General features: G+C 36.3%; 1 protein-coding gene across 8 annotated transcripts in view; it reads left to right on the top strand.

Moving 5' to 3' along the window:
- The window catches only part of RABGAP1L (RAB GTPase activating protein 1 like), an 802,606-nt gene that overhangs the window by 510,021 nt on the left and 278,381 nt on the right, over positions 1 to 14,204 (top strand). For all 8 annotated transcript variants that reach the window (XM_040446724.1, XM_040446725.1, XM_040446723.1 and 5 more), the window contains 2 exons: positions 7,506 to 7,631; positions 9,959 to 10,102. In XM_040446724.1, the coding sequence (XP_040302658.1) occupies positions 7,506 to 7,631; positions 9,959 to 10,102 (270 nt within the window). The remainder of the gene's footprint in view (positions 1 to 7,505; positions 7,632 to 9,958; positions 10,103 to 14,204) is intronic.

Raw genomic sequence — 14,204 nt, 5'->3', positions numbered from 1 at the left:
CCCCAAATGGTTATAATCTGAACAGGGTTACACCAAGACACATTATAATTAAGTTGTCAAAAATCAAAGAGAATTTTGAGGACAACAAGAAGCTACTCACCACATACAAGTGAACTCTCCATATAACTGTTTAGTATCTCAGCAGAAACACTGTAGGCCAGGAAAGAGTGGGACTATATATTCAAAGACGTATTGAGAGCAAAAGTATATCATACCTGGCAAAGCTAACCTTCAGAAATGAAGGAGAGATAAAGATTTCTCCAAACAACCAAAAGCTGAGGGAGTTCATCATCACTGGACCTCTCTTACAATAAACTCTGAAGGGCATTTATCAAGCTGAAATAAAAGGGATGCTCATTAACATTGTGAAAGCATATGAATGTGTAAAATTCACTGGTGATGGTAAGTATGTAGTCAAAGTCAGTTTGTGTAATATATAGTGGTAGTACATAATTTACTTACAACTCTTGTGTAAAGTTAAAAAATAAATATATTAAAAATAACCATAACTACAATAATTTTTTCTATACAATATAAAAAAGATGTATATTCTAACATCAATAACCTAAAGTGTGAGGTGGGGGGGGAGAAGTAAAAGTATCCCATTTCTGTATACTATCAAAGTTGAGTTTTCCTAAGCCTGAAATAGGATGTTATAACTATAGGATATTTTATGTAAGTTTCATGGTAACCACAAAGCAAAATTGACAGTAGATTCACTAAAGAGACAAGAAGAGAAAGCATACTGTCACAGGAAGCCATTAAATCATAAAGGAAGACAGCAAAAGAGAAAGCAAGAAACAACCCACAAAAAAAGTCAGAACACAGTTAACACAATGTCAATAGTGAGTTGTTATCTATTAATAATGACTTTAAACATAAATGGATAAGTTCTCCAATCAAAATATATAGAATAGCTGATTGGAAAAAGAAAATAAGACCCAATAATATGTTGTCTATAAGAGACTCACTTTAGTCTTTTTTTTTTTTTTAATTTTTTTTTCAACGTTTATTTATTTTTGGGACAGAGAGAGACAGAGCATGAACGGGGGAGGGGCAGAGAGAGAGGGAGACACAGAATCGGAAACAGGCTCCAGGCTCCGAGCCGTCAGCCCGGAGCCTGACGCGGGGCTCGAACTCACGGACCGCGAGATCGTGACCTGGCTGAAGTCGGACGCTTAACCGACTGCGCCACCCAGGCGCCCCAAGACTCACTTTAGTCTTAAGGACACATACAGACTGAGAGTAAAAGGAGAAAAAAACGTATTTCAAGCAAATTGTAACCCAAAGAAAGTAGAGGTAGCTATACTTACATTGGACAAAATAGACTTGAAGCTAAAAAAGGTCAAAAGAGACAAAGTCACCATATAATGATAAAAATGCCGTCAAGAAGATATAACAATTAAAAACATGTATTCACCCACATTGGCACACCTAATATATAAAGCAGATACAAACAGAACTAAAAGGAGAAATAAATAACAACTGTAATATTTGGGGACTTTAAAACCTCACTGTCAACAATGGATCATCTAGGCAGAAAACCAATAAGGAAACAGCAGATTTGAACAGCACTATGGACTAAATGGACTAAACAGACAAATACAAAACATTCCACCCAACACCAGCAGGATACACATTCTTCTCAAGAACTCATGGAACATTTTCTAGGATAGATCATATGTTAGGTCACGGAAAAGAATCTCAAGAAATTTATGAATATAGGACCTGTATAAGGTAGCTTTTACCATCACAGTGGTATGAAACTAGAAATCAGTAACAGGAGAAGAGTTAGAAAATTCGTGAATATGCAGAAATTAATCTACAGATTCAATGCAATCCCTATTAAAATCACAATGACAAGGGTGCCTGAGTGGCTCTGTAGGTTGAGCATCTGGCTTTTGATTTTGGATCAGGTCATGATCCCAGGGTTGTGGGATCGAGCCCCACGTCAGGCTCCATGCTGAACATGGAACCTGTGTAAGATTCTTTCTCTCTCCCTTTCTCCCCCCCCCTTTGCCCCTCTCCCCCACTTGTGCTCTCTAAAATTAATTTTTTTAATTTTTAAAACTTAATCCCAATGACAGTTTTTCAGAATTAGAAAAAACAATCTAAAATGTTGTGTGGAAACATAGAAGACCCTGAATGCCAAAACAGTCCTGAGGAGAAGAGCAAAGGTGGAGGCATCACACTTTTCTGATTTTAAACTCTCTTACTAAACTATAGTAATCAAATGATACTGGCATATCAGTATCTCCTACAAAACTATAGTAATCAGTATGATACTGACATAAAAATTGTTCTGTAGACCAATGAAACAGAATTGAGAGCCCAGAAATAAAGCTATGCATATATAGCCAACTAATAATTTGACAAAGAAGCTAGGCATATTTAATGGGGAAAGGGTAGTTTCTTTAGTAAATGGTGTTAGGAAAACTGGACACCATATGCTAAAGAGTGAAACTGCACCCCTGTCTTACACCTCATAAAAATTAAAATGGATTAAGTATTTAAATGTAAGACCTGAAACCTGAAACCACCTAGAGGTAAACATAGATAAAAATCTTTTTGACTTTGGTCTTGACAGTGATTCTTTGGATAGGACATCAAAAGCACAGACAACAAAAGCAAAGATTAACAAGTGGGACTACATCTTCATGGCAAAAGAAACATCCGCAAAATGAAAGGGCAGCCTACACAATGGAAAAAAATATTTGCAAACCACATATCTGATAAGGATTAATATCCAAAACATATGAAGAACTATAACTCGGGGAGGGGAGGGGGCGGATCACCCAATGAAAAAATGGGCAGATGACCTGAATAGACATTTTTTCCAAAGAAGATACTCAGAATCTAACAGGTATATGAAAAGGTGCTCAACAACACCAATCATCATGGAGATAAAAAACACAATGAGATATTGTCTCACACCTGTTAAAATAACTATTATCAAAAAGACCAGAGGTAACAAGTATTGGCAAGGATGTGGATAAAAGGGAACCCTTGTACACTTTGGTGGGAATGTAAACTGGTGAAGCTACTATGGAAAACAGTATGGACGTTCTTCGGAATATTAAAAATAGAACTACCCTATGATCCAGCAATTCCACTTCTGAATATATATCCAGAAAGAATGAAATTACCATCTTAAAGTGATATTAGCACCCCCATGTTCATAGCAGCACTATTTACAATAGGCAAGACATGGAAACAACCTAGATGTCCATCAGCAGGTGAATGGGTAAAGATAATGTGGCATATACATATAATGGAATACTATTCACCCATAAAAAAGGAAATCCTGCCATTTGTGACAGCATGGGTAGACCTAAAGGGCATTATGCTAAGAAAATAAGTGTGTATCAGTTATATGTAGACTCTAAACAAGCTGAAGTCATTAAAGAGAGTAGATTGGTAGTTGCCACGGGGTGGGGGGAGAATGGGTGAGTGTGGTGAAATGGTACAAACTTTAAGTTATGAAATTAATAAGTTCTGGTTAACAGTTTGATGACTATAGTTGACAATACCGTACTGTATATTTGAAAGTTGCTAAGAGAGATCTTAAAAGTTACTTACTACACGAAAAAAATTGTAACTATGTGAGGTGACAGATCTTTTAACTAATCTATGATGGTCATCATTTTGAGAAATATATATATATGTTATATTTGTAACATATCTATATATAATCATCACTTTGAACACTTGAAAATTACACAGTGTTCTATGTCAATTGCATCTCAATAAAGCTGGAGAAAATGGAATGATTAAGCTTACAATGAGATAAAGTTTTAAAATCCAGAAGTAGTAAATACTGAAAATCACTTACTCATTGTTTTGCTGCATTGTACTGTTATCTGACCTCTGAGTCTGTTTGTAAATGTTTTAATCTGGATGATGGAAATACTATCAAATGCTGCCCTGCTACACAGCACTTCTCAAGTCCAGTCCATTTACTTTGTGCTGTTTGATGAGTTCTGGATAATGGCCAAATACTCCTAATGCTTTAGCAAGACCCCTATTACCCAACTTGTTAATAGAATTATTAGTATTATGTTTATTTGAATTGACAATGCTAATAAATTATTTAATTTTAGAAGTAAAATCTTGTGCCATTGTTGGAATCATTCGTGACCATCAGTAAGTGATTATTGTTTAGAATTTCCAAACTGTGGGGTGCCTCACTGGCTCAGTTGGAAGAGCATGTGACTCTTGATCGCGGGGTTGTGAGTTCGAGCTCCACATGGGGTGTAGATTTTACTTAGATAAAACTTTAAAAAGAAAGCATTTCCAAACTATATTTTCCTATCAGACTTCTTACATTTCACAATACCACCAGTCTAGGATCAGCTTTTACTCCCTGATACTGACACTTTTCTAAGGTATATCTTCCTCAAACATGTATTATCTTATCCTTCAAAAACAAAATATCATTACAAGCCTTTGCAGTTTAAATGTCAGTCAGTATTTGTTGTTTGTTTTATAAATTTTTAGATCTTTATTTTCATTTTTAAAATCTTTGACATTTTTTTGCTAAGTTTTATTTGCTTGCCCTGGTTGCTACTACTAATGCAAAGAGAAATATCCAGGGAAGCTTAATTAGACATGCTGAATAGATTGCATTTAGTGTTTAAACAAGAAAGAGAAGGTTGCATTTTCACTTTCCAAAGGATTATACATACGTGTTTCACATTACTTTCTCACTCATTTTGTTTCACAGCCTTTTTGACTTCGTAAGGGTTCATTTTTAGTCAGTTTTATCATGAGACAGTATCTGAGATCCTGTAAGAACCTATTATGCCTGACCTTCGTCTTCGCTGATCTTCAGTATTGACTCTACCCCCGCGGGGCTGGTATTTTATAGGGTTCGTCTACCATTTTTGTGTGGCATGTGAACCTACTGGAAATCGAAAACTTGATTTTTGTTGCCTGAAGCTAGACATGGAAGACAAGAGCTCTAAGACTCCCCACTCCCCCAAATGGAGATTTTCTTTTTTTTTTATTTTTTTTTAACGTTTATTTATTTTTGAGCCAGAGAGAGACAGAGCATGAATGGGGGAGGGTCAGAGAGAGGGAGACACAGAATCTGAAATGGACTCCAGGTCTGAGCTGTCAGCACAGAGCCCGCCGCGGGGCTCAAACTCACAGACCGCGAGATCATGACCTGAGCCGAAGTCGTTCGCTCAACCGACTGAGCCACCCAGGCGCCCCAGATTTTCTTTTTTTTAAATAAAGGTTATGGACTGGAATTGGGCCACTTTATTTTGGGGGATCAAACTCCAACGTATAAAGGCTTTTGTCTTTTTAAGAACGCATATTAAATATATTGTTTGTGTGTGAGAGAGAAATGGATGGGGAGTGGGGAGGAAAGAGCCGAGAAGAGTGAGATAGAGATGAGGGAGATAGACGGAGGGAGGGAGAATTTAAGCTCCATACCTAAAAGCAAAGTAGAGATTTATGTTCATTTGTCATTTTCCTCACTAATTTTTCCTGGTCGAGCTCATACCCACCCCTTGCTTGTGCTCTCGCTGTAGCGATGTTGTTTATCCCAGGATTGGTGTGTCCATATCAAAGTCAAAGAGATTCCCTATTTAGTTGTCCTTTGGGAAGATGCTATACCATTACTTCTGTGTGCGCAGGGCCTAGCACACTGCATACACCTCTCATGTTCAGTAACTGGCTGGGTGAATCCCATACGGCATTTAAACCTTTCATTTACTTTAATGGCTTTACCCATTTAAGGAAATAAAGGCTTGCTCCCTTTATAGGATACCAACTATTTAAACATCATTCACTTAGAGGGAGATTATAAGTGAATTCGTTTCTCTAGGGCTACCATTACCTTACATGAGCACTTTTGTATGGCCATTTTAGGAAAGATCCAAGAGAAAGATGGAGAGGCTAAGACTTGGTGGTAAGAGGGGTACACCATGCATGTGCAAGTCAGTGTCACTTGAGGCTCCAATGACAGAATTGTTAAAAGAGGGAAGAATACAGTGCATTTGCATCTAAATGAGTGTAAGCTGAAAAATGTTTGCTGACTTGAACACCTGGGGTCAAAGCCCCAAACAACTCAGATAAAAAAAGAAATAAGTAGAAGTGCCTGGCTTAGTTGGTTAAGGTCTGACTCTTGATTTTGGCTCAGGTCATGATCTCACAGTGTCTGAGATTGAGCCCTACATTGGGCTCTGAGCTGACAGTATGGAGCCTGCTTGGGATTCTTTCTCTCCCTCCCCCTCTGCCCCTTCCCTGCATGTGCTCACTCTCTCTCTCTCTCTCTCTCTCTCTCTCTCAAAATGAATAAATAAGCTTAAAAAAATACGAAATAAGTAAATATTTACAGAATTGAAATGACAACAACTAAGTGTACTTACTTAACTTTAGGTTTTACTTAACTAATTTACATATTTTTTGGTTTGTAAGTAGAAAATAGAAGTGGCCAATTGGTGTAGGAATTTAAATAAACAGTTACATTTCTAAGTGGATAAATAGAATTCTACTTGATTCAATTATTCAGGCAGGCAGTCAATTTAACAAGGTGTCAAATATCATAATCAGCCAAGGTCAGATTTTCAAAGAAGTGACATTGCAAGTAAATGTTTACATAAACAGTTACATTTTAGGACAGTGAGTTGAAGATAAAATCTTTTTCTGTTGGCTTGATGTAATTTCTAGAATATTGGATATGTTTCTTTCTAAATCCCTTCAGTTTATTGATACCACGATGTAGAGATTTGTTTCTTGGGTTTAAGATTTCATTTTCTGTTCAGATAAAAATACGTCTAGGAAGGGTATATTAGAATTTGTCATTTAACTCTTAATGGTGGAAGTTCATAACATTCTTTCCTAAAAACTATTTATATAGAAAGAAAATAGCAGTATCAAGAAGACTGGGAAGTCAGCCTCTCCCTGTCTATGAAAATTAAAATTGCACTTACCCTTTGACCCAGCAGCCCCTCTTTTGAGAATCTGCGGGGGGGGGGGGCTGTGGAAGCAAGATGCATAGTAATGTTTAGAGAATGTTATCTTCTATGTAGATAAGGGAAGAAATAAAATAAGTGTGATTCTTTTATTTGCATAAAGAAATACTAGCAGGATACATGAGAAATTATTGAGCATAGTTATAAGGTTATGCCAAAGAGATGAGGGGGGCGGGTATGGGGGTTATTATACTTGGAGATAGAGAGGAATAAGACTTTTACCTTTATATACTTTTGCATCATTTTGATTTTTGAATCATGTGATTATATTACCTATTTTTTTTAAAGTTTATCTATTATTTTGAGAGAGAGAGAGAGCATGAGCAGGGGAAGGGCAGAGAGAAAGAATCCCAAGCAGGCTCCACACTGCCAGCATGGAGCCCGATGCGGGGCTTGAACTCAGGAACCGTGAGTAGAGGCCTTTAGCCCTTGATGCAGCGGACTGCTAACATGAAGGGACTTTTCTGACATTCTGGCCACATGCCACTCAGTCAGGTTCTCTATGTATCTGTTTTCCTATAGATGCCAGAGGAACAAGCATTCTGTGTTTTGGTGAAAATCATGTATGACTATGGTTTGCGAGATCTCTACAAAAACAACTTTGAAGATCTTCACTGTAAATTCTATCAGTTGGAGAGACTAATGCAGGTGAGTGAAAATTAGGCTTTTGTCACTCAGGGGTTGTTTGAAGTACAGAAAAAGTAATAAAATTGATGAACAGTAATGATTCATGGAGGTTTAATGGACTTCTACAGAAAATGTAGACATATTTGGTTTCTGACCACTATCTACATTGGTGTTAATATTTATTTCACCATTTGATCATTTTTAAAATAGTCTTCTATTTTAAATATTCAACTTTAATATAGTGAGTTAAGTCAGTGAAGAGATTCCCAACTATTATTTGTAAAGAAATGAAGATGTTAACAGAATAAAGATTGAAATACGTAAGAGCTTTCTCCACCTTAATTAGCATCAGTACCATATTTAGGTCCACATGTACAGAACTCTTTGAAGGGACAGAAAGGTATTTAAAGAGAATAAAAAACTTAAACATTTTAATGTAGAGATGTATTAAAAATTTTTTCTCATATAATGTCCTGATCTCAAACAGTGTTGTTACTGTTTCACAATATGTCTGTGTAAATTTGTATTTAAGAGGAACACATTATTTAATCTGTGTCAGATATGACATAATAAAAAAATTGTGAGCAAAAGCAAAGTTAATGACTAGTGCTGATAAAAGGAATTACTGAGTAGGTTTGAAATTCCACCTGATGTTGGAAATCTTATATCTGTTTTTTAATGTTTATCTATTAAACATTAACATTAAACACTGAGAGAGATAGAGAATGAGAAAGAGGGAGACAGAGGATCTGAAGCAGACTCTGTGCTGGCAGCAGTGAGCCCACAGTGGGGCTGGAACTCATGAACTGTGAGATCATGACCTGAGCCAAAGTTTGATGCTCAACTCACTAAGCCACCCAGGTGCCCCTGTGCAGTGTGTTTATATGGCTTTCTCTATATGGGGTATTGGGAATCCAAGAAAAATGTGAAGGAAATACATGAATGGATTGAGTCCGTGTTGGATAAAAGTAAAGTTAATCAAGGAGGAAGGTTAGGGGGATGCAGCAGCAGAGATAGTGGTCGGAGCTCATTGGCATGACCTGTCAGGAGATCCGTAGGTGTCTAAAGAGGGAGGCGAGGTCAGTAGGAGACCGAAAAACTAAAACAGGGAAGAGAGAGACTTAGCAGTGGAGTTACGGACAACTTCACTAGAAAAGAATGTGGGAGGGTAGAAAACCTTAAACATTAGGAAGAAATGAAATGGGGGAAAGATGTCAAATGAACTGTAATGGCGTATGAAATGAACTGTACAATGGCATACAGGCATTGAGGAGAAAAAAGACTGTAGAAGAATCTGGTAACTATGGACAGTAAAAGCAATAGACTCTTTTTTAGAGATTTAATCCTTCCAAGTAAATATTTGGGACTTTTCACTTCTTTACCTTTCATTTACAGGAGTTTATGTTTTTTTCTAAGGTCCGTATTCTTAAAAGCTTTAAGAGTCAAATAAGTGTAACTGATAAATGAAGAGCATGTTTGTGGTACTGTGAAGAAAACCAGACACATTTTTCTGTTAGCATCTTTCAGTGGTGACCATTTGGACACCCAAATTTAAAGTACCTAATGGGTACATCTGGGTGCTTTTCAAAAAGCATCTGATGTAAGAAGTTAGGCTTTTCTTTTTGTTTTTGTGATCTGTTTATGAAAACAAAATGAACGTGGGCTTTTACGTATCTTTGCTTTTGTCTTTCAGTTAGAGGAATAGCTAGGCTGATACTCTGCACTTTACCTTTCATGCTTTTGACAAGCATTTACTTGTGTAAATTGGAAAAAAAAGGGATCAGGGTGACATAAAGGCATTTTTAGGAGACATCCGATTTCATACATTATACACTTGCACAGTTTCTATAGTTTGCCATTTTTAATGTCAAGGACCTATTGTTTGAAAGTTTGGTTGTGTTTTGGGCTTTTCTCAATACTGCACAAATTTACTGGAGTGATACCATAGATCCCAGATGATGTTGATATTAAGTGGTCTCCAAAGAGAAGATAACCTAGGTAGTTAGGCATTGAACCCTGAATGGGGTGTTGGACTGGACTCTGGAGGGATGACATTGATTAGACTACAGGTGTTCTGTCAGAGCAAGCATGTCCCAAGAAACAAGAACAGTCAAGTGAGCAACAGGTGATATTTGTTATTTGTTCATAACAAGTCTGCCTTATTTTCCTTGATTATCGTGTCCCCAGTGCTCATCTCCTGTCATTGCTTCTGTGTAATTACATAAAATTCAGCAGATGCCATGAAAAATTGAGAGTGGTCATAGAAAGCTTGTCCTAAATTATAGTAGTGGTAGGAAATAAAGCTTCTCAGTCTTCCTTCCCCTCAATTTTCCACTTTGACTTTTTAGGAGCAGTTACCAGACCTGCATACCCATTTTTGTGATCTGCACCTGGAAGCACATATGTACGCGTCCCAGTGGTTTCTCACTCTTTTCACTGCCAAGTTCCCTCTCTGCATGGTCTTCCACATCATTGACTTACTGCTTTGTGAGGTACAGTAACTCCATCTCTCATACCTAAACCAAAGTAGAAAATAGTTTCTAAAGTGGCTACAATTTTTTTTTTTTTACTTTAAGCCATAAATACCATAGAGTTCTATTTGAATTTTTAGTAAAGACTATTTTAGTTGTAATTTTATTACTTGTGAGAAATGAAAATGTTTAAGCATATATAATTTCTTCAAAGTAAGATGAGGTAATTAAATGTATACAATTAAAATTCATAATAAGCCTTTATTTGTGTAATAATATATTACTAATATAAAGGACCCTTAAAGTTAAATAAATTTAAAATAAAGTGTTTCTAATAGTAATGCAGTTATACTCCAAGAGTGAATATAAATGAAAATTGTACAGTAATTTTAATTTAATTTTAATTTTCTATTCTATTCTATTCTATTCTATTCTATTCTATTCTATTCTATTCTATTCTAAATGCCAGTATAGTTAACATACAGTGTTACGTTAGTTTCAGGTATACAATATAGTGATTCAGCACTCCAAACAGCACCCAGTGCTTGGGGCACCTGGGTGGCTCCGTTGGTTAAGCGTCAGACTTTGGCTCACAGTTTGTGAGTTCGAGACTTGTATTGGGCTCCATGCTGACAGCTCAGAGCCTGGAGCCTGTTTCAGAGTCTGTGTCTCCCTCTCTCTCTCTACCCCTCCCCCACTTGCTCCATGTCTGTCTCTGTCTCTCTCTCTGTCTCTCTCTCTCTCTCTCTCAAAAATAAACATTAAAAAAAAAAGACACCCAGTGCTCATCACAAGTGCACTCCTTAATCCCCATAAACTATTTTACCCATGTCCCTATCGACCTCCCCTTTGGTAACCCTCAGTTTGTCCTCTAATTATATAGTAATTTAATCCTCAATTCATAAGATATTTCTATTGTATATGATGTTTGACACTCCTACCAGGTAACAGTGAAGTGATACTCTAAAGTTTCTACATCATATAGTTTTATTTTCAGGCAGGATATTTCAAAAATTAGCTTGCAAAATATTTTAGGTATCTGTATTTATATATTTTATTGTTTTTATTTCCTTTGGTGGCAAAATTTATTTACTCCTTTTTTTTGAAGCAGGGAGGGGCAAAGAGAAGGGGCTAGAGAGACTCAAGCAGGCCCCGCACCCAGTGTAGAGCCCAGTGCAGGGCTTGATACCACGATCGTGTCTGGAACCGAAGTCAAGAGTCAGATGCTTAACTGACTGAGCCACCCAGGCACCCCATACTTACTTTACTCTTAAAGAAATAAGCAACATTACACACACATACATCATATACTGACAGTCAACATGTTGGACAGTCTTAGCAGTGATAGGAAAGCTGCTGTAGGAGAATAACTTTTTTATTATTGGGAATATATATGTACATAAATTATACTATCTTAAATTAGAAAGCTAGAGTAATCATGGGGCCCCTGGGTGGCTCCGTCAGTTAAGCGCTGACTTCGGCTCAGGTTTGTGAGTTCGAGCCCTGCATTGGGCTCTGTGCTGACAGCTCAGAGCCTGGAGCCTGCTTCCGATTCTGTGTCTCCCTCTCTCTCTGCCCCTCCCCCACTTGTGCTCTGTCTCTCTCTGGCTCTCAAAAATAAATAAACATTAAAAGAAATTTTTTTTTTAAAAGAAAGCTAATCAAAAGTATAAACCTAATATAATCTGGACAGTTTTGTATTTCTACGTTACTTTTTATACAGTTTCCTCTTTCTTAAAAGTCTAACCATTTTAATCCCCCTGGGGACTAGAAATTTCATTTCAAAAGTAAGATTAAAGAAGATAAAGTACATCAGCTGCACAAAGTAAAACTCTTAGTTCTAGCCTATCACAGCAGTAACCATTTCATATGCAAGCCACATTGGGTTCTGCTCTTGGAGGTTCTGGGTAACAGTTGCACAGTACGTGAAAGTTGCAGAGCATTTTGTAAGGGTGTAAGAGTTGTAAACATTTGTAACATTTTGACAAAGAAAGTTTGAGTGACTTGTTGAAGGTCACAGAATAAGGTCTCCAATTCTGAACACGTAACAGCTAGAGAACCTGACCGATAGCATAGTAACTCTCTGATTTTTTTTTTTTTTACTGATAAATTCATTTCTAAACTGCCTATATAAATATAACCTAAAGGAAGAATGCAGAATTAGAAGCTAAAACTTTATTCAAAGTCAAAATGGTGTGATCACAGTATACACAAATTTAGGCATTTGTACTAAAAATTCTACTTGGCCTGATTATCCAAATTGGTGTGGTGAACAGTTCTGACTCTAATTTAGTGCAATACTCTTCGAAAGTAAAAGCCAAATTTATATCTTTGAGTTCTGTGAACTTAAAGTAATACTAAAATTTAGTTTTCATGAGTATTCATAGGTCCTATTTATTTTAATCACCCTGGGGACTAGAAATTTCATACTAAGCTGAGGTTAGTATTTCATGATATTTATTAAAAAATGGGAAAGTGAGGGTATGACCTTTTAACAGTTTTATCTTTATATATTGTAGGAGCTTGCAAAAGTTAATATCATTGCTTCATGTTTTTTGCTGAAAGAGATTATCTAATTTCATACTATATTAGTTCTATACTGTTCATTATACTAATGAGAAGGAAATTAATATGCTTAATCATACCAGTTAAATTGGATTTCTCGGTCACTTTTGGCAGAATAGTAACACTATCCTTTAGCTCACTAGACTGATGACCTTCTAAAATTGTCTCTATCTCAGTGGTTCCATACCTGACATTGGAGTATCATCCATGGGTCTTCTGGAACCCAGATTCATAATTTCTCGGGAAATTTTTATCTTGAAGATACTGGAATTTCTAATGTCAGTTGCTAAGAAAATTAGCAACATATATGGTAGAGAAATGAAAAGTTGATTTATAAGCCTTCTTATCATTTGCCAACTGTGATTTCTAGTTACAGTGTTTGAAATATCTTAACGCTTATTAAAATTAATAAGTATTATATATATTACTTTACCTCCACTTAAACCTATATTCTGTAGCTGCTTAAGGAAATTGCATAGCTTTCTAAAACATAGAATAGTTTGTAATCACAGGATCATGGTAACCAGGGAAATGAATAATAACATCCCTTAATAGTTCAAAATTTTGTTGGGAACAGTATCAGGATATTCATTTCTTTCCACTAACTCATCTTTGTCAGCGGATTATTTTGCAAAGGAAATTTTTAGGTAAACTTTGATTTCCTGCCTGTCTGTGTTTTTTCTCTTTGCCCCTTTCCTCCTTGTCGTTAATAAACTGTTTGTATCAAAGCTCTTCTTTCATATGAGGTAGAGTTTTCTAAAAGAAGAAATGATATAACACAGTCTTAAATAGAATCATCTATAGGTATTGTTTTTGTCCTATTCTCTATTTTTTAGGAAAATGATTTAAATCTTCCTGGGCTATGAATTAATGTTTAGTTACAAATGGAACGCTGAGAAATTCTCAGATGGAAAAGTTGATTTTTCAAAATTCATCACTCTGACCAAAAAAACCCAAAAGTGTTAATCTGCAGGATTATTTTGCTCAGAGATCCTATTGCAGAGTGAGAAAGACATCAAGCTTGTGACTTTTAGAAAGCTTATCATCGTCTCGTGTTTTCCTGTGCTAAATGCTTTTAAGGATTTTTTCATTCATCTAGAGGTCAAAAATATGAAGCTAATGTAGTAGAAGAAAATTTAGGAAGAGTGTTAGTAGACTTTGTGCAGTCTGCATTAAAAACTTCTAGTTGTTAATAGTTTATTTAAAGTGTTTATATAAAGCTGAATATATGGTGACTCAAGTTAATTCCCTTATTTAGTGAAGATGATGGCATCAGGATTTTAAACTAGAGTTTGAAAAAAACATTTTATTATATTGAGATGAATGGAACTTTCTATAAATTATCATTTAGCCAATCAATGAAATGAAATTATTGTTTTTTTTTAATTTTTTTTTAACGTTTATTTATTTTTTTGGGACAGAGAGAGACAGAGCATGAACGGGGGAGGGGCAGAGAGAGAGGGAGACACAGAATCGGAAACAGGCTCCAGGCTCTGAGCCATCAGCCCAGAGCCCGACGCGGGGCTCGAACTCACGGACCGCGAGATCTTGACCTGGC

Source organism: Herpailurus yagouaroundi, unplaced genomic scaffold, assembly GCF_014898765.1.
Source record: "Herpailurus yagouaroundi ecotype Mexico unplaced genomic scaffold, PumYag 195, whole genome shotgun sequence".
In the NCBI taxonomy this organism is placed as follows: Eukaryota; Metazoa; Chordata; class Mammalia; order Carnivora; family Felidae; genus Herpailurus; species Herpailurus yagouaroundi.
This window is presented reverse-complemented; position numbering and strand designations above follow the sequence as displayed.